At 41.4% G+C, this 21,602-nt stretch overlaps 1 protein-coding gene and 1 pseudogene across 4 annotated transcripts in view; both read left to right on the forward strand.

The window, feature by feature from the left end:
- Cdk19 (cyclin dependent kinase 19) overlaps positions 1 to 21,602 on the forward strand; it is a 155,919-nt gene that overhangs the window by 83,167 nt on the left and 51,150 nt on the right. For 3 of the 4 annotated variants that reach the window (XM_031348460.1, XM_031348462.1, XM_031348461.1), the window contains 2 exons: positions 18,494 to 18,604; positions 20,400 to 20,540. In XM_031348460.1, the coding sequence (XP_031204320.1) occupies positions 18,494 to 18,604; positions 20,400 to 20,540 (252 nt within the window). Of the gene's footprint in view, positions 1 to 18,493; positions 18,605 to 20,399; positions 20,541 to 21,602 lie in introns of those variants that run through there. The other variant, XM_031348463.1, reaches the window with a different exon arrangement.
- Positions 6,305 to 9,190, forward strand: LOC116075356 (annotated as a pseudogene).

A 21,602-nucleotide genomic window follows, 5' to 3' on the forward strand; every position in this document is an offset into this window, starting at 1 on the left:
ACTAGGACTGAGGAGCACTCACAGGCTCCATGGAGTACTAGGACTGAGGAGCACTCACAGGCTCTATGGAGTACTAGGACTGAGGAACGCTCACAGGCTCCATGGAGTACTAGGACTGAGGAGTACTCTCAGGCTCCATGGAGTGCTAGGACTGAGGAGCACTCACAGGCTCCATGGAGTGCTAGGACTGAGGAGCACTCACAGGCTCCATGGAGTACTAGGACTGAGGAGCACTCACAGGCTCCATGGAGTACTAGGACTGAGGAGCACTCACAGGCTCCATGGAGTACTAGGACTGAGGAGCATTCACAGGCTCCATGGAGTGCTAGGACTGAGGAGCACTCACAGGCTCCATGGAGTACTAGGACTGAGGAGCACTCACAGGCTCTATGAAGTACTAGGACTGAGGAACGCTCACAGGCTCTATGGAGTACTAGGACTGAGGAGCACTCTCAGGCTCCATGGAGTGCTAGGACTGAGGAGCACTCACAGGCTCCATGGAGTACTAGGACTGAGGACTACTCACAGGCTCCATGGAGTGCTAGGACCGAGGATCGCTCACAGGCTCCATGGAGTGCTAGGACTGAGGAATGTTCACAGGCTCCATGGAGTACTAGGACTGAGGAATGCTCACAGGCTCCATGGAGTACTAGGACCGAGGAGCGCTCACAGGCTCCATGGAGTACTAGGACTGAGAACCGCTCACAGGCTGTTTGGGAGAAAAGAGGAGTCTACTATAAAGTGTATTTAGGTAAGATTTATTACTGACTGTTGGGGTTCATAATGCACTTAGTTCATTAGGAGCCCTGAGATGTATACAGTCAGGAAACTTGTTGAATTCAGCACTTCCTAAACTTAGGCCAATAATTGCTGCTTACTGTCATTCTAAGAACTGTACACTGTAAATAATTCTGTGTTGTACTTTTCCATGAGTTCCAGTGCCCTAGGCTCATTTACACTAGCATCAGTGCAAACAGACCAGTGAAGACCTATGCTAGATGCTGTCATGGCTGTGGTGCCACTGGGTGTTGAGAAGACTGCAACTCTGCCTTAGTCTTAGAGGGCCACAATCACTTATGTGGCCATTCTCATTACCATGGTATTATATATCCTGTAATTAGCTAGGATGTTGACAGTATGATTAATAAGTAAGCTTTAATTCTTCTTTATAGAAAATAGCAGATACTCAGTGTTTGTCCATTATTAATGTATCAATATTTACACATTAATATTGTTATATTTCGTATATTCCCCAAATGCCTGTGGTGTAGTTATCATTTCTCACTAGGTTTATTTAAATGTAGGATTTTGGCTTTTCATATACTTGAATTTATTTCTTACTTTATTTTACATCATATGTGTAAGACAAGTAAGCATTCTCCTTTTGTTGTGGATTGCTAACATTTGTAAGTGATTAGATGAGTTGTGGTATCCCTCCATCATTTATGCAGTAGTTGAAAGTAATGAGGAGAAGGAGCCCATCATGGTGTGGACTAGAACCTCTTGATCATTTTAGCAGTAATCTGCTTCGAATATTTCTGTTTCCAAGAGTGTTCTCACATTGAAATCCTAACCCTAAAGTTATCGTGCAACGGGCGTCTTCGTGAGAGCCACCAGCGATTCCTTACCTCTTACATCTAAGAGGTTACAGTGAGAGGGAAGTTGGTTATCACAGTTGTAGGATCTCCAGAATACCCAGCCCTCAGACCTGTGAGATAAACGTGTTTGTAGGTCTGCCAGTCTGTGGTAATTTGTTACAGATTGTAGCTCACATGGACTTAGACAGGAGTTATTTCATTTCCACCTAGACTGGCTGTCTTTTGGCTGATGCCCCAGGGCCATTGCTGAGTTATTTGAGTGTGGTTGGCTCCTGAGCTGGACAAGTGAGTCAGGCCTGACCATTGACAGGCATGGTGGTTTCAGCGCTTTCCCATGGGCATTGCTGACAAGCTGGAGCAGATCTCTCGTAGGCTCCTCTAGGCAGTTAGTCAAAGTATGTCGGCAAGACTCACATAATAAACTCCTTGAGATGGCCTCAAGACTAGGTTGTTTAAAAGTTACTGCTTTTGTATTATTTGTGCTTCCTCTGGTGTTCTTCTCAAGTGGTGATTAGAGTGCCAACCTTTTTTCTTGATGACAAATTTCTGAAGTGAAGCACATAGTCACCTATGGAGAACTGTGACGCCTAATGAGATCTGTGCATGTATCCCAAGCACACGGATGACAAGCTCACATGATGTTTCCTTTCGGACACCGTTTGTGGTAAGGTTCCATGATGTATCTGTATCTGTACCTGACTTACGTAGAAATTTCAAGAAACTGATAGCTCCTTAGTAAGTTTTCTGCCATGATTGTGAACTGGATTCAGAATTGTGATTGAAGAAGCCTGATCTACATAGCGAGTTCTAGGACATTCAGGGCTGTAGAGAAACCCATCTCAAAACAACAACATCACACAACAAACAAACTTGTTATAAGATATTTAATAACTAACTCTATTAGTTCTTAATATGACCTGGCTAACACCCCAATTATTGAGGTATAATCAGCTTTAGCACAATTACTGGGCAGTTACCCTCAAACTATTTTCTTCCACTAGACAGGCTTTTTCTCAGCTGTGATCCCCAAGTTACTTGTTGTTTGAGTCTCACCAGAGTTGTTTCTGCTCCGTCAGTCTGTCCTCTGGATGCACTTCTCTCCCTGGTCCGTCCCATCTAATGGAGACCTCCTGCTCTCTTTTTTTCTCCTTTCCTCTCTCCAGTGGTCTCTATGTGGGGCTCCAACCCAGTGACTGAAGCCCCACCTACCTCTGTTCTCCCCTGTAATTGACTGCCAGCCACCTTTATTTAAGCAGTCAGAGAAGATGGGTGAGCAAAGTTTACACAAGATGTTTGGTGTATGTGAGAATGTGCTTGTCAGGATTGCTTCTAGATCTTGGGGGCTAGTATTTATCATTTGAATATATAGCAACACCATACCAACCCCCAACCAACCAACCATCACCACCACTACCACCACCACCATCAACAACAACAATGGAGGGAAAACAAAACCAAAGGAAATCCCCCAAAGCCCACATTGTGGATTGGATAGATTCCCTGCATTTTAGCCTATGCTTCTTCATTCTCTAATTACATCAAGGTTGTTACTTATTTTCTTCTATAGATAATTGGAAAAACCACTTTGCTTTTCCCCCTTAGAAATTGGATTGCTGAAACTGAAGGTCCTGGGTAGTGTCTAGGTTCCTTTTACATAATGAATCTGTGAGTTTTCTATTTCTCACTTTATATGCATTGCTTCTTGCACAAGGCAAAACTTTTCTTCTTACTTCTTTCTTAAACAGATTTTTAAATAGAAGAGTGGAGAGCCAGTTGAACTATCGAGTTGTTAATTTGACTATTTTAAGTATCTGTCAAATTTAACAACTTTAACCTAAGAAACTTATGATTAGTGTGTGTATGGTATGTGTTTGTGTGATGCACATCTGCTGTAAGACTCAGATGAGACTTAGCTACTGGGAACACACACACACACACACACACACATACACACACACACCAGTGAGCAGCAGGAGCTGGGGATCAATGCAAAAGCAAGAGGAATTTATTGTTCCAGAGTGCTGGGGATGTCCTGCATCTGAAGGAGAGGCGACCCTGGGCAGCCTGTTTGGCGAGTTTTTATACAGTTTCCAGGGGCGGAATAGAGCATCAGCAACTAGGCACAATGTGATTGGCAGAACAGTGTGACTTTAAACTGATTGGTCCTTAGGGAATGAGGTAGCAAGTGCTTCCCTTGCTACCAACGGTTGGTCCCCCCTGTGGTCTTTCTGAGGAATGTAAAGAGCCCCTCCCTTCTGGAGAGGAGGAGTGGAATTTTCCAAAGATCTGGAGCTGATCTCTTCATTGCTGGTCAAAGCATAGTTTTGTGGGGTCAGTTCTTTCCTTCTACCTTAAAATGGGTTCTGGGTGATTAGCTCAGGTCAGCAGACTTGTGGGCCACAAGTGCTTTATCCACCAACCATCTTGGCCCAGCTTCTTGGGTCTAAGATGGCGACTCACCCTGTACCATCTTAGCTATAGATGGTAGGATGTGAATTTTAGGATTTCTGCTTGCTCTGGTCAGCCCTGCTTGCCCCAGTCAACTCCGCCCAAAGATTTATTTATTATTGTATATAAGTACACTATAGCTGACTTTAGACACACCAGAAGAGAGCATCAGATCCCATTACAGATGGCTGTGAGCCTTCATGGGGTTGCTGGGAATTGAACTCAGGACCTCTGGAAGAGCAGTCAGTGCTCTTAACCACTGAGCCATCTCTCCAGCCAGAATGTGAAAATTTTATATTACCCTTTCAGAATGAGAGATCACATTGATAGTGTTATCATGTTGCCAGAACACATTAAAGTGAAACTTTCTTAGAAGATTGGTTGGAAACCATGCCTTTAAGAACTCTTACAAATAGATGAGGTAGATGTTGGGGTTGGAGGCAACAGGAGTGGTGATGCCAGTAGGTAATGTTCCCTCTGTCTTCTGTCCTGAGGGAAGCAGCTCTCAGAATCAGATCCTGTATGCTGCAGATAGAGGTCAGTAGAGTCATGGCGGAGGGAGGTCCTCAGGCGGAGTAGGTGGATGGACAGCCTTTGTCCTCTCCAAGAACACAATAGTGACTACATGACCTAGCACAGTCTAAACCATAGGTTCTCAACCTGTGGGTCGCAACCCCTTTCACAGGGCTGCCTAAGACCATCAGAAAACAGGTATCTTTACATTATGTAGCAAAATTACAGTTATTAAGTAGCAACAAAAATAGTTTTATAGTTGGGGGTTACTACAGCATGAGAACTGTATTAAAGGGTAACAGTGTTAGGAAGGTTGAAAATCACTGGTCTAAACCAACTGTCTGCAGGAACTCACTGCGGTGAGGGAAATATATGGTGTTGACCAGTAATGAAGCCTTGAGTTTACTTTTAGCTCTCAGTGGAGCTAGGAACTAAATAATTACCTACCACTTGAAAACAGGGCCTTTTTTCCTGTATATTTTTATATTAAAGAGTTAGGCAAATGTACAAATGTATGTATTATAATACACATGATATTAAATGTATATAATAATCAGAGCAAAAGGATTGTGCTATTTAAAACAATCTTATGCTCAGACAGTGTAATGATGGGGAAGCCATTAATACTGCTTATTAAAGTGGATGGTTATTGAGCAAAAGTTTATGTTATATGTTACATAAAACAGACTGGTTACAATTCTGGGAGTAGTGAAAAATGTTTTGTGTATATTGATAGGTGGCATCAGAAGACTTCCTTTAGATTGGGGTGTAGCTCAGTGGTAGAGCTGTTTAGCATGTGCAAGGCACCCAGGTCTAGGGTGTATGGCGAGGAGATGGAGAAAAAGGACATTACTTTACCACTGTGTTGTTAGCTGTGTGACTTCGGATGAGGCACTTCACCGTTTAGCCTCCTCAGTTTTTCTACCGTAAAAGAGACATTTAAGAATAGTGCCATTTTACCCCGAAGACAGCATGGGAGTTAACCTCCGGCTTCTACATGGACCATCCTCCATCCCTCCAATGCTTCATTTTTGGCAGGAACTGCCATGGTTTTTGTTTGTTTTCTGTAATTCACCAAAGTGGTAAAGAAAGTGACCAAGAGGAGGAAAGGAACCTGCATTGATCTTCAGCTCTCCTAGAAACCACAAAATTGTTGACAGCTCTAAAAACATGAGACCTGCCTGGCTTTGCCTCTGGAATATTGGAATTAAAGGTGTATACTACCACACCTAGAGTTAGAATTATATTTAAAAAAAAATTAAAACTTTTAATTGAGTCTTCATGAAGTCCCTCCATATCTACCTGTTGCCCTTGTAATCTCCCCCTGTCCCCAAAGAAAACAAAACAAAAAATAAATAAAGATTAAAAACAAAAATCTCACTGTAGAAGCTGTGGTGTGTCACAGTGTGTCACACAGTATACTCTTTTGTCCAAACAGCTTCACTTGCAAAAATTCATTGCAGAGAGTCATTCGTTTGGTTCAAGGCCTCTGGCTTCTGCTACATCATCAATCCTCATCCTGTTGTTGCCTGAGTCATGGAGATCCTGCAGCTTCGTTCCTGCAGGACCAGTCCCTTCAGATGCTCCAGCCGTGCATAGATGGGGTGGATGTTGGGGTGGGCCAACTCAAAGTCCTGGATCTGGGTGGTAATTGAGTTGGTCGACCTGCCAGCTCTCCCACACCCATGTCACCAGGGCCTGCTACCCCCTGCTGCCCAGGGGTGTTGCCACAGCTGAGAAGCAGGCAGGCCTTCTCAGCTTAGCCTTTGGATATCATTGTGACCCAGACCCCAGGTAGCAGCCCAGACCTCAGACATCTGCATGGCCTTTGTTAGTAATGCCTGGAAGCAAGCAGACCTCTTAGAATTCTTAATCGTATTTACATAAGGAGGCATCTTGCTTGTTTCATACCAGGGCAGAGTTCTTAGAGTTATTTGGAATGCCCTTTTCTTATTGTTGAGGCAATCTTATACAGCTTAGGCCATTCTCCAAATTGTGTGTAGCTGAGGTTGGCTTTGAACTTTTAACACTCTGCTGAATAGCAGTCCTGTTTTCTAATGGCCTATTCCTGTGATTCAGATTCAGTAGTTCTAGTAGGTATCTGGATTACTGTACTGGAGAAGCTGCTAAAGTTGTAAGCCGGGGCACAGCGAGACCACTGACCAGGACCATTCTGTGGGAGGAGGAGGATGGTTTATTTGGGATGTCTAACTGGTGGGGAAAGCCTTGTCAGTTTATGGGCACAGGCAGTGGTAGGAGGGCTGTGTATGTGGCATCCGCCTGGAGTGAGCATGGTGCTGTTTGAGTTAGTCAGGGACTAGATGCACTGTGTCTAAGATGGTTGACCATCGTGGGTGGATGATGGAAGCAATGGCTTTTCCTGACAGATTTCTGAGGAAGGTCAGTTCACCAGCAGCTTCCAGCCTGAGCTGAGCTAGACTGTCATTTAGAGCATTGTCAGTAGCACTGCCACTTCCAGGCCCCACTTTGGACCAACAGAAGCCTCCTTAGAGGGTTGCTTTGGGTGCGTAGTTAAAATTGTGTATTTCTGAAATGTGGCAGTGGCCTTTGGATTTCACTTTGTTTGCTTTTGGCCCCTGATACTTTGTCAAATTTGGTTTCAGACTCTAGAGTTGGGCAGATCTCCATGAGTTCGAGGCTAGCCTAGTCTATAGAGTGAGTTCCAGCACAGCCAGTGCTGCACAGAGAAACCCTGTCAAACACCTTACCCCATCCCAACTCCCTTTCCCACAAAGAGAGCTGCACAGACTGCAGCAGACACAAAGCCGCCAGAAGAATGCTGGGATCAGGTCAGGGAGCTGCAGAGCCAGTGATGTGCAGGTTAAGAGAAACTGCTGACCCAGGATCGTTATTCTGCTTGATAATAGCTCTAAAAAATGCTTAGCTTTATTAGGTATTATAGATTTAAGGTGCTCTGAACCATGAATATTTGTGTGAGGTTGTTTGGGTTTTGTTTTTACTGGTATAATCTTACCAAGTTACTATCTTCAGAATTGAAGTGGTAAAGGTTGCACTTGGTTAGCGCACCCTCCTAAAGGTCTGGTGATGCTGGCTCAGCTCTGTCTTTACTGCTGACCCTCCACAGTATCTGTTCCAACTACAAGGGACATCATTTTTTGTTGTTGTTGTTGTTGTTGTTGTTGTTGTTGTGTGTGTGTGTGTGTGTGCGTGCGTGTGTGCACCTTTAGAAATACGTGCAGAGAAGCAGCTGGGAGGAATGCCGTGGGTCACTAGCTATATTGACTTGCTCATTTGCTAGAAGGTCTTTTTGTCAGTTATGTGATACTTAATACTTTAGAGTTCATTTTGTTAAAAACTAGAATTTTTAATTACATGTTAATTTGGGCTACAATGAGCAAATAATTAGGAAAGAGTCTGTGAAATCTGAGTAAACACTAGTTTTCCTATATCTATTTTCTGTTTCTGTATTTTAAAAATGTTGTTGTTTCTCCTGTTGTAACAAAGCCAAATGATGCAGAGCTTCTCTGAACCCTTAGTGACCCCGCTAGCCACGGCCTGCTGGCTTCTGCTCATTGCCTGTTGAAGGCAACTTGGCTTGGGATGCATCCTGGCTCTATCTCTCCTTCAGTTTAGTTTTAAAAGTATTTCCATTCCCACACGTGATTGGCTCCCCTGCTGCACCAGCTTTGAGACACACGTGATACTGACTGTGGCATTTGAATTTTCAGTAGTGAAAACTCTTCTTTTTTGGTTTCTAAATCCCTTCAATAGGATCTGATCCATCTACTGGGAATTCCTCTTAGTGTGTAGGGTCCTCTGCTCTCATTCTGCTCAGAAGGGTCCTGTGCGAAGAAACCACCTATGTTTTTCTCTAGAATTCTAGACATTGGCTTTGTATCCTCTTTCTCTTGCATCTCTTTAAAAAAATACTTTATTATTTATTTTCCTAAAGCGTTCTCTATTTAATCTCCTCCTGTCACATGGCACCTCTTCTCTGCAGTGTGAGTCCCAGGTTCCTTGCCTCCAGTCAAGCCCTGTCTCTGAGCTCCAGATCCCAACATTCATCTCTAATACCTGATACTAAAGTCAGCCATTCCCCCATTTAGATTGGTAATGTTGTCTCTTATCTCTAAACCATACCCACCAGGCCTGTTTATTTCCTGGCCATCCTGGATCAGTTGTCTTCGAATCAGTGACTAGATCCTATTACTATGTTGCTGCCCTCTCTTCCTTCCTATTACTGTCATGCCCACTCCCACCCATACTGACCTTGCTTCTAGAATAAGGGTTGCAAATAGTTTACCCACTGACTGACATTTGCCGTGAAGACTTAAAACAGGTATTTGTTGCCTTTTCCCTCGTTGGGCGTCTGAAGTCAAGATGGGTCACCAGCAGCTCTACTGGAGTCACCCACGGAAGTTCAGCCAGGGTTCTCCCTCTTGCCATGTCTGCTCAAACCGCCACAGTCTGATCTGCAAATACTGACTGAACATGTGCCGTCAGTGCTCTGTCAGTACGAGAAGGACATAGGCTTCTTTGAGTTGGACTAAGCGACCTGAATTGGTTATTTGACTGTCTACCACTGGAACGGATCATGCTAGTCTTTGTGCACAAAGAATAAAAATGTGAAGACCTTTAAAAAAAAAAAAACAAAAAAACCCAGGTATTTGTTGATACACTGACTACATATATTAAATGGAAGGACTATGTAGAGTACATATACATATAAAAACAATGGGATATATAATATATATATGTGTGTGTGTGTATACACATATATATGTATATGTATATATATGAATAATAAACATAAGAAGGAGATTGTTTCCTAAATTACAAATGTATGGGGTAGAAGGGGATTGAGGAAGTAAAAAATCAAGAAAGGGGGGGTCGCGCCAAGGACGATAGGTTCTCACGCTCTTGGACACTGCAGAGCTGAGAATGGTGTAGGGGCCCACGGGGCTGGCTCTAGCCCTGGGCCGGGCCAAAGGGAAGCGGGAAGGAGGAGAGAGCTCTGGCTGGTTCCTGCTCTGAGGAAAGTCTCTGTTGCCGGTGGTGAGAAGAGGTAGTCCTTGATGAATGAAACCTTACTCCACTTTCTCTGGGTGGGCCTGGGGTTAAATACCTTTTGCAGGGAGGAGTGTCGGGAAGGAGAGCTTTAATTGGCTAAGCCCTCCAAGCCTTTCGGTACCTCATTAACATGGAGATCTGTTCTGAGGCTGTGTGATCTGTAGTCATGTCCTTTACCTTTGGCGGGGCTTGGGGCGTTACCCTACTGTGACTTCTGGCCACAGAATTATGGAGAGCTGAGGCCTGGTGGGAGCCTTCCATCCCTTGCAGGAACACCCGCTCTGTCTCCAGGGTTTAAACCTAGCTCAACCAGAAAACGGGCTGCCTTTCACAGTCCCACACAGTATTAAAAGACTTAAAGTTTAAATATTTAACTTTCTACATTTACTCAATTGTTGTGTGTTGAATAGGCTCGGAAGCACTGTGGCTAGTGTGTGTAGAGGTCGGAAGGCAGGCAGCCTTCAGGGATCCTTCTCTTCCCGCCCACGCCCCCCACTGTGTGGGCCCCCTGGATTGAACTCAGGTCATCAGGCTTAGGCAAGAAGCACTTGACCTCCTGAGCCATCTCAGCAGCCCATAATATGGAAATTTTCCCTATTTATTTATTTATTTATTTATTTATTTATTTATTATATGTAAGTACACTGTAGCTGTCTTCAGACACACCAGAAGAGGGCATCAGATCTCATTATAGATGGTTGTGAGCTACCATATGGTTGCTGGGATTTGAACTCATGACCTGGAAGAACAGCACAATGCTCTTAACTGCTGAGCCATCTCTCCAGCCCATAATATGGAAATTTTAAACCTTTGTTTTTCTTTTCCTTCAGCAAGAAAGTAGCTAATGTAAATAAGTGGCTTCCAACTGCCTTTTCAAAGTTTTCATAACACTTAAAAAAAAATTCCAGAGAAATTATATACACCTAGTTTTACTTTTGAAGTTACTGTTATTTCTTCGTGATTGTTCCATGTCAACAGAACACATGTATCTTATCTCAGTAGTTTTAATGGCTCTGTGCTGTGCTACGTTTAACTAGTTTAACTTCTTTTAATGAAGCATTTCTTTACTATTTTCTCACTGATGTCATTTATACAATTTAAGCTTTAAAAAACTTCCCTGCTCTGAATAAAACACATCTCTTTGGCTTCAATTTGCATTTAAAATAGAAGTAGATATAGTATTCCATAATTTTTTTTTTACTATTTTAAGTTATATTTACTTTTGTGAAATACCTGTTTATATTGTCTGTCTCTTATATATTTTTTTAAAAGATTTATTTATTTATTACATATGAGTACACTGTAGCTGTCTTCAGACACCCCCGAAGAGGGCGTCAGATCTCATTATGGGTGGTTGTGAGCCACCATGTGGTTGCTGGGATTTGAACTCAGGACCTGCCGAAGAGAAGTCAGTGTTCTTCTCCGCTGAGCCATCTCACCAGCCCCCTTATATTTTTTTGAGTTGATTTTTATAAGCTATATAACAGGAAGCATGACTCCTTGCTGTCTTAGATTGGATGGTGTTTACAAGCTTGCTGTTGACTGAGTCCAGTAATATTTGAAACACACACACATACACACACCATACAAACTTGGAATAGATTTTGTATATCAAAGCTCAGAAATCAAAAAAACTTGCTTTATAGTGTGTCCATGTACACTGCTAACAATGAGATTATTGTAAATTTTTGTCTCTTCATCTCTTGTCCACACTCTTAGTCCCCCTCTCTGACCCTGTCTTAAAGACCTCCGGTGTCAGTGTTCCAAGGGCTTAAGGCCGTTCATCCGTACTTGCCTGATTTTCATCATTATAATTTAATAATCTCCAGCCTTTTAAGTCTAATTGTTGCTTAGTGTATTTCCGTAAAAACTCACATCTGCTAGTTTAATTCATTTTAAACATTGAAGTTGGGCTGACTATACAGCTCGGTGGCTGACTGTCTGACTTTGAACAGGCATTGAATATTTTCAATACCACACAAAAATGTAATAAACATCACACTGTTAGTGAGAACATATTTTTTTTTTTTTTTGGTTTTTCGAGACAGGGTTTCTCTGTGTAGCCCTGGCTATCCTGGAACTCACTCTGTAGACCAGGCTGGCTTCGAACTCAGAAATCCGCCTGCCTCTGCTTCCCAAGTGCTGGGATTAAAGGCGTGCGCCACCACTGCCCGGCGGACATAATTTTTTTTTAACATTCGTTGATTAGAAATAGTAGATGCATAGTAAAAAGACATAAATTAAAATTAGTTACTTCATTGTATAAGACAGCCCTCTGTTTTCTCATAGTGCATACGTAGGTTGATTAGCGGCTAGGATGAAGGAGTTTCGTGTGACAGTCAGTGCGGTAGATGTTTCCTGGATTGTGTTCAGTGTCTTCCCAGTTACCTCTGTTAAAGTTTCTGTGAGGAACTGTAGAATGAAGGATGCACGATGGATTGATTGAGTCTAATTCACTGTGTTCAAACCTCCTCTTGAAGTGTAGCGAGCCAAACAGCATCTAATCAGGTCTGTTGGTAGTTCAGTAGTTGTTAGTTACTAATGCAAACTCGTAGCTATAATTTATAAACAAGAGTGTAATTTCTTACAGGATTTGGAGTGGTCACACCATTTAGATTTAGAAAATGGTAGACGGAGAGGAGGAGGGAGGCAGAGAGAGGAATGAATTAGAATGCTCTTGAGAATTAGGTTTTACCACGCAGATTCCATTGTATCTGTTTCATTTTCCATATTCTAACTTTATGTATTCACAGTCCTGTTGATTTATAAAAAAGTTTTCAAATTCTCATATGTAATGTATTACATGGAAACTTACCTAAATAAACATACACATATCACAATAAGGGAGATGTGAATTTATTTCTTTTAGACTTTACAACATAGATACTGCTCTTAGAGCAAATATGTGCAGAACTTGAAGTCTGAGAGAAAAGAAAGCAGTTTGTTTGGTAGAAAGAGAAGCAGCGTTCATGTAGGCACTGTATCATGGTTGACTCTTCCAGAGGGTTCAGGCACCTGGGAGGCAGCACTGAGCCATTTTCCATCATGGCCCGTGTCTTTAATGAGTGCTTCTTACTGCACTGATCGGTTAGCTTTTTAAAGAATGGGCATAGAGTTTGTATATGCAATCACTGTATAGTCATTTATTTGTTATGGGAGCTTGTGTAAGTAGATTATTCTACAGGATTCAGAGTTAAAGGGCTTACTTTGTGTCATACTGCTAGTAAATCAGAACTCACTTGTTTTTGGTTTTGTTTTGCTTGCATTATATGTAATGTTGTATTATAACAAGTAGCAGTGGGGAACATTGACCTTTGGAGCTTATGACTGGTACCTGAGCATGGATACTAGAGAGAGTGGAAGTGTGTCTATGTGTATGTGTAGCAGAACCTGGATCTGTAGTTGAGCTACTGTGCTTGTTAAACCTCCTTTCATAGTTTGAGTGCCTCCTGCTGGAAGGTTCTAATGTAGCCAATATGCTTTTGAAATGCTAGCTTTGAAAAGGCCTGTTAAAGGTGTGAGGGTGTCTAGTTTCACTATCAATTACTAACAATTACTTTAGGATCACTCCCCAGGGAAATTAGGCAGTTCTCCTAATTTTCTATAAAATTCACTGCTTCATTATTATGTTGTTTTAAATTTTGATATACTCAGTACTTTCTAAAATAAAGTCATTGGAATGTTTTACCCAAGAGAAAGTCTGATGTCCCTATGACTCATATTATTATTTAAAATAATCAAACAAGAATAGAAAGTTGAATTTATTTTGGGAAAAGTAAGTTATTTGAGTATAAGAATTTTAGAGTCCTTTAAAAAAAAAAAGAGTCTGGAACCCAAGGGACCACACGAAAGGCAATGTGGGTTAAAAATAGAAATGGGGAGCGTTATAGGCAGCACACGGAGTGTGGGTGAAAATAGAAATGCATGTTGGAATCTAGCTTGGTAAAGAATCCTGGGCTTCAGCAAAGATCTTAGATAGTACTTTAGAGGAAAATGGTTAGAGCTCTAACGTAGATCTTGTATGTGTTTAGGACAATGAAAAGTAGATACATTTTATAATTACATGTTTGGAAGAACATGTAATTGAACACCTTGACAAGGTTGCATTGCAGTCAGGTTACCACACCGAGTATCTAGCTTGGAAGTTAGCATTTGGTGTGTGTCATAGCCTACTTAACTGCTGCTTAAATGAATCTAAAGCATATTTGTGGTTGTATGGTATCATGTGGAGCAAATATTTATAGAACAGAAGACTAAAGTCCATTGACAAATAGGATTTTGGCAAGAAGTAGGCCATGGCTCCCTCCTTTCATTGTATCCTTTCTAGATCACCATACACACTGTGACAAGTGGAGTTTCAGAGAGGAAGGGCTGTCTTTAGGATGGGTGATGTTTCTTAAAATACCAATAATGTTCATTGTAAAAATTTTCAGAAAGAAAAGTGATTGTCATCTCACACAGTGAGACAGGTACTAGTGATATTTTGCTATACGATTTATTTTGTAAATAAATTATTTTTTATAGATTTTAGAATATTATATCAACATTGTAACAATACATATCATTAAAAATGTGTAGTTGGACTGGAGCTATTGCTCTGTGGTTATTCCAGAGGAGTTCCATTGGATTCCAAGCCCCCATACCAGTTTTCAGAACTGCCTGTAACTCCAGCTTCAGGAGATCCGATGACTCTTGTAGTCGTGTCCACATAATCCCTAAAAATTTTAAATTTTTAAAATTAAAAAAAAAACCCTTTAGTATATATATCTGAAGCTATAATGTGTAGATATACTGTAACTATCCGTTTTGCTATTATTGAACACTGAGGTTGTTCATGGCTGTTTTATTTGTTCTGTAAACAATGATAGAAGGCTTACTTGCTTGTTTTGTTGCAAAGTGAGGGTAATGAATATACTTTTTGTGTAATGTTTATCTAGGACCTAACGTTTCGTTTGTAAACTAGTCTTAAACATACATCTGAGAGCTGATGAGATGACTCAGGTGATAAAGTACACATCTCTCAAGCATGAAGCCCTGAAAAAGCCCAGGTTCAGGTGAATGCCTCTGTAATCTTAGTATTGGAGAAGTAGAGACAGACAGACGCTTTTTTGGAGCTTGCTGGCTGGCCAGCCTAACCAAGTCGGTGAGCTTTCAGTAAGAGACCTTTCCCCAGAAATGAAAGTGGCGGCAGTTGAGGAAGACACCATATATAGTGGACTCTGATTTCCGCCTGCATGTCCACTTTTCTAGTGGAATATATCTTAATTTTAAAAAAATCATTCAAAATACTTTCTGATAGAGGATAGTTTGTGAAAAAAAATCAAAATTTTACAAGGCTATTTATTATTTTCAGGCATAAGAATCACACTGGCTTAATAGATTTAAGTCATTCAACAACTATTATTGAGTGCTTAATTATGTCATAGGTGCCATTTTGAGCCCTGGGACTATATAACAGCAAAAAGCTTTGCTATTAATAGAAAATGACAATGAACAACTTAAAAAGCGGTGTCAATTTAAGTAAGTACCTCTCTCTGTACAGTGACTGTTAAAAGAATGATATCTTTGGAAATTTGGGAAATGAAGGAACTAGGATGGGTGTGCATACACATTAGGAACATTGAAATGAATGTGCAAATTGTGCACAGCCAACTTCTATGACCTCGGGAGGGAAGTCAGAGATGCTGGACAGCACAGAGCCCGCCTGACAGTAGATAAGACTTTTTCTGCGTTGTGGTCCCTTACCTGCAGTGTGGATTTATGGACCAGTTTCCCCGGCACTGGGAACAGGTAGCCAAGAGGGTATTCTCCTGGCAGTGCATTTTATTCCACTGATGTAGAAATGTTCTCCTTCAAATTCCTAAATTAAGAAGCATTAGTTTGAAATTGTAGATGAGGAATAAAGAGCTGTGGTATGTTTGGAAGAATATATAGCAGTATAATTTTACCTTAAAAAAAAAACAATTTACACCTGTCTATCCTTACATTTGAAGGCAAAGACAATCTTTAATTTAGTTGTGAAAATCATAGTACTGACTGGAAAACAAAGTGGAGAAGAGCTGATTACAATTTCCATAGTAGGGCCAGGGAGGACTTCTTGAGGAAGTAATGGCAGAGAATAGAGTAGATCAGGCTCTTCCTCTACTTCCCGAAGGCCAGGGAGCACTTCTTCAGGGAGTGATGGCAGAGGATAGAGTAGATCAGGCTCTTCCTCTACTTCCCGACTGCCTTTGCCTGTTTCTGAAGATCAGGTGGAGTTGAAGACAGGGAAAGTCAACAGTTCCACCTCTGGTGTAGCCATTAGACACTGAAGTAGAGGTGCTGCATTTGGGGGAGAGGTGTGAGCAGGAGGCAAATGCCTATATAGATATTTGCATACGTCTTATTTAAATTCCATAAAGTAAATGAGATGCCAAAACAAAGAACCTGCAAACTCCTTCAGTGAGCTTGGGATTGTGCCATTTCTGGGGACACAGAGGGAAATTACAATTTGCTTTTGTCCAAGAAGGTCCATGGTTGACCGGGAGGCAAATGCAGACAGTTACTAGGATAAACTATGCTAACATAAACATACACCTGTGCAAACTGAGGCATGCTGAGTCTGACGTCATTCTGCCTCTTACTCCATCACGTTCTTAGCAGCATCCACGAAACATGCACAGAAACCTGTCCAAGTGTGGTAACTTTAATAGTGACTGACTCCATTTAATTCCTAGAATTGTGTGTGGGGGGCACTTTGTTTGATCCTGTCATTGGCTAGGAGCACGTGACTAATGTAGCATCTAAAGCAAAGAGCAGTCCTGCTTGAGCCAGTAGCATTGGAGGCCGACACAGTTAGCCGAGTATCTACTGTTTCTCCCTCCTCACCCAAGGGGGAAGCCAGCCCCCTGCCAGGCCTGCCAGCCTTCCCTGATCCTAAAATAAAGTTGTACCATACAGTTTTTATTAGAATTAAATGGGAGTTAAACATTTTTATATAATTATTGTGCACATTAAGTATTCAATAAACAGGTAACAAAAAGGAAAAATATCAACAAATGTATAATGAACTTTACATTACAAGACATGAAAGCTGCTTACCAAAATGTTGTGGTTCGTACTTGTTTTTTTGTTTTGTTTTTTAAATTTTATTTTCTAACCTTTTTTTATGTGTATGGGTGTTTTGCCTGCATATATGTCAGAGTACCAGATGCATGCAGTGCCTGGGAGGGCCAGAGGACAGCAGCAGAGCTCTCTGGAACTGGAACTGGAGTTTCAGAGCTGCCATGGGACACTGAGAATTGAACCCAGACCCTCTGGAAGAGCAGCCAGTGCTATTAAGTGTTGACTTGCGAGTTTGAGGCAGGAGGATCACAAGTACAAAGCCAGTCTGACTAATATAGTTAGGTCATGTGTGTGCAGGCACACGTGTGTTTTCTAGAGGCTGAAATATACATATGCTAGGCAAACACTTTAGTGCTGAGCTGTATTCCATACCTTTTTTGCTTTTTGTTTTGAGATGGGGTCCCACTAAATTGCCTAAGGCTTGAATTTACTTTCTAGTCCAAATAGGTCTTGAGCTTCCTGAGTAGGCCTATGATTATAGGCCTGTGTGAACATGGATGCTAAGCTCCTATCTTTAAAAACAAACAAACAGGGCTGGAGAGATGGCTCAGCGGTTAAGAGCGCTGATTGCCCTTCTGAAGGTTCTGAGTTCCAATCCCAGCAACCACATGGTGGCTCACAACCATCTGTAATGGAATCTGATGCCCTCTTCTGGTGTGTCTGAAGACAGCTACAGTGTTCTTACACATAATAAATAAATCTTTAAAAGAAACAAACAAAAACTGAAGTGTGTTTCTCTGTGCCTATTAAATCTGAATCCCAGTTGAGTAGTCTGGGACAGGCACATTTATAAGGCTTTTATAAATACTCATCCCATTGTGACTGTATCTTCTCAAGCTGCTGCCTAAGTGTACAGGTGATGAGTTTTCATTTGGCCTGTCCACTTCCTTGTCAGGGTAGAACCTGAAGCTTGTACCCTGGGAAGGGTATTCTTTTTCTGTGTGTACAGGACCGTTACATGAGTCAGCATTTGTCTATGTGACAGATATTTAAGATAATCAGATTACTACATGCAAAGGGTTATTGTGTCAGGGATTTCAGGCCATAGCTTTTTGGCCCTTTTGCCTGGAGCTTGTGATGGCACAGTACCTCATAGCCAGAGCATGTGGTAGCAGAGGCCTATTAATACTCATGCCTTTGGGTTGTAAGCTGAAGAGAAGAGAGAGAGAGAGAGGAGGGTCCAGAGGCCCAGTATGTCCCTCAAGGGCAGAACTCCAACAGCCCTCCTTCATTCCACAGAGCTGTATGTTGTAAAGATCCCACTACTTCCTGATTCCCACATGGAGTGGAGTCTCTGCTGTAGCATTTACACTCTGGGCAGTGTTCATGATCCAGCATTGTCAGCTCCAGGCCTTAGGAGTGTACTTGAGGAGCACCACTCCTGATAGCCGTGCTCTCTAGGGTGGGCAATGCAGTGTCTCCCCATTAGTGAACATTTCATTATCTAAAACGACACTCTTTTAAAACACGCGCGCGCGCGCGCGCGCGCGCGCACACACACACACACACACACACACACACACACACACACACACACACACACTGTAGAAAAGGACCAGAAAGGGACTGTTGGAGTATTCTTAGAGCTGGTTCCCTTCCGTGCTTGCTGCTTCCCTCAAAACCAGGCCCAGTGAGGCCTACCTGTCCTTCAGAGGCTAATCAGGACTGTGGTAAGACCTGTCTCAAAAGAATTCTGCTCGTGTAGTAATATGTCCTCCTTGCTAGTGGAGTAATATCCATTCTCATGTATCCCCCATCTCTCTCTCTCTCATATGCAGCTTTTGAGAGAACTGAAACACCCTAATGTGATCGCATTGCAGAAGGTGTTCCTTTCTCACAGCGACAGGAAGGTGTGGCTGCTGTTTGACTATGCAGAGCATGACCTTTGGGTAAGTTTGAACTCTCTCCACAGGATTGTTTTATATAGATAAGGGACAAGCATGCAAGCAGGATGCACTACTAATGCACCGAAAGGAAGCTGACTGGAACTCACAGTTTGGAGCAACTGTAGTAATGGTGGCTTGGAGGATGAGCACTAAATGGACGCTTATTGAAGTGATGGCCCTGAATATTTAGAAGGGAGAGGTTACTCTCTAACGACAGTGTGCTAGTGTGTGGTAAACACATTTAATCAAGTATGTACTTGTGAGGAGTTATGAAGTTCAAGTTGATCTCTTACCGTATTTTGGTATTTAAAACTGGGTCTACCAAGTAGAAGTATGCATATGGTTTTTAGAATGCCATATCAATACATAAAAAAGCCAATTCCTAACTAGAGCATTTTAAAGAGTTTTGTCTCTAAAACTAAAAAAAAAAAAAAAAAAAAAAAAAAAAAAAAAAAAAAAAAAAAACAAATAAACAAACTAACTAATCAAACCAAATTTGTCAGTTAAATTATGGATAAATTTGGTTCTGTATGTTGTAGTTTACCTTCTGTATAAAAGAAAAGATCTGAATAAGAATAACTTTGACAGGCTTATAAGGTCTTGAGTGAACTTTGAAAGTTCATGAGAGAACCAGTTACCATGAGTTGTCTCTGATCTCCATGCATGTGTGCACACAAATGAAAACATACACATTTACACACACGTACAAATGTGTATACATATACACAAAACACATAAATAAAATATAATAGTTTTTTTTAAAAAATGATTTTGTTCATCATTAGCACTTAGATGTAGAAATAGGAGAGTTGAGAATGTAGGTCATCCTTGGATATATATAATGAGTTTGAAGTTATCCTGAGGCCCGATCCCAAAACAAAACTGTGTTTTTCATTTTTCTTCTTCTTCTTCTTTTTTTTTTTCTTTTTTGAAGACAGGGTTTCTCTGTGTAGTCCTGGCTATCCTGGAACTCACACTGTAGACCAGGCTGGCTTCGAACTCAGAAATCCACCTGCCTCTGCCTCCCAAGTGCTGGGATTAAAGGCATGCACCACCACCGCCCAGCCCATTTTTCTTATCTCTCCTTTATTTCTACAAAGGTTTTTTGACAGTGTATGTAGCTCACTTTAAACAGGAGTGTAGAGGCTGATGCTGTAGCTCAGAGAGGTTCAGAGCCCTGGCTGTTCTTCATAGGACCCAGGTGGGATTTGAATGCAGGTATAGGCTGAGACTTAGACACGGCCTGTAGCATTTTTCTCCCTTGCATTACAGTATTCCATAACCCACATTCAACATGTGGCATAAAGTGAGAAAGTGTGGTGTGGTTACTACTTTCCTTGGTACTGCTCTTCGTACAATGCTAACCTCTAGGGGCACCTGGGCCTGAAGAGGAGTGCTTTTCCAGCAATGCATAGATCCTGCTGTTAGTGATGCTATCTAAACACACTGACTTTTTACATAACAGTTTGCCATTCTCTCTTCCTTCCACCCACGCAGAACATTACCAACACTGTTCTTAGGCATCTGAATATCCACCCTTCTTACCATTTAGAGGAGATTTACTGATAATTCTTAATGTTTTCAGTAGATCTGATTATAGACCCATATTAACATGGTCACATTCATCCCAAAATACATTTTTTTGGACAACCTTATTATTCAGAATTTTTTGTTTCATTAACTTTAAAAGGTAAGTGTAAAATACAAAGTGTTTATTTCAGTTTTGATTATGGTGGGGTTTTGGTAGAGATATGAGCAGACTATGTTATTATAGTATGTTTTAATTTTTAAATTTCAGCATATTATTAAGTTTCACCGTGCATCAAAAGCAAATAAAAAGCCCATGCAGTTACCAAGATCCATGGTTAAATCGCTACTGTACCAGATTCTTGATGGCATCCATTACCTCCATGCAAACTGGGTGCTCCACAGGGACCTGGTAAGCACTTTGGTTTAATTCATCAACACATCTTTTTCTTTCTCAAATGTAACAAAACCATTCATTTTGGTACAATTAGCTAAAGAAAAAATTTAAATACATGCAAAAGGAGAGATAAAAAGTCACTTATATCCTACAATCAAAAGACTGGGAGCTGACACAGTGGGGGCTCCTGTCTATAATTTCAGCACTTGAGAACTGAGGTAGGAGGATTGCCGTGAGTTCAAGGACAGCCTAGGCACAGTGAAGATGTCTTCCCCACTCCTTAGTCCTTCCCTCCGCTCCCTCCCTCTCCTCCCTCCCCTTCTCCCTCCCTCCTCTCCTTTACCCCCTACAAAGTGCAATAGTGCACACCTGTAACCCCAGTACTCAGACAGTGAGATCATTTACAGCCAGCCTGAGCTATACATGGCAAGACCCTGTCTCAATCAAAAAACAAACTAGATTATCTTTAAACATTTGGTCTCTGTTATTTCTTTAAATCAGTACATGGCTGTAAGCTGTTAGTGTGATTTTTAACATTAGTAGTGTATAATTTTAATGCTCAGTCAATATGTAAAGCTGGTGGACTTCACTTCAACTTGTTCTATATATAAGAGCACTGATAATAAAAGCTGAGTTCTAATTTCTCATCCCCTCAGGCTTAAATAATGACATTATCTCTGGTGAAACATACTTACTAGACAGATTAGTCACAATGCAAATGTTTGCTTTTATGTTTTAATTTGGTATATGTATAGTAAGCATTTACTAATAATCTACTTATATGCTAAGTACTCCCCTTGATTTGCAGGTTAGATTGTTATTTTTTATTTATTATAAACATAAGAGTATAGGACAGTGGTAATCCTTGTGTCTTTATCATTGCAGGTATTATCTCCCCCCACATAATTTGATAATACTTTATTTCTTTAAGTTTTTGTGAATTTTAGATCCAGAATTTCTGGATAGGGGTTAGTGTACGTAGATGGCGGCTCTGTCAGCTGAGAGATGATAGATAGGGTTAGTATAGGTAGATGGCAGCTCTGTCAGCTGAGAGACAATAGATAGGGTTAGTGTAGG

Source organism: Mastomys coucha, unplaced genomic scaffold (genome assembly GCF_008632895.1).
Source record: "Mastomys coucha isolate ucsf_1 unplaced genomic scaffold, UCSF_Mcou_1 pScaffold3, whole genome shotgun sequence".
Taxonomy (NCBI): domain Eukaryota; kingdom Metazoa; phylum Chordata; class Mammalia; order Rodentia; family Muridae; genus Mastomys; species Mastomys coucha.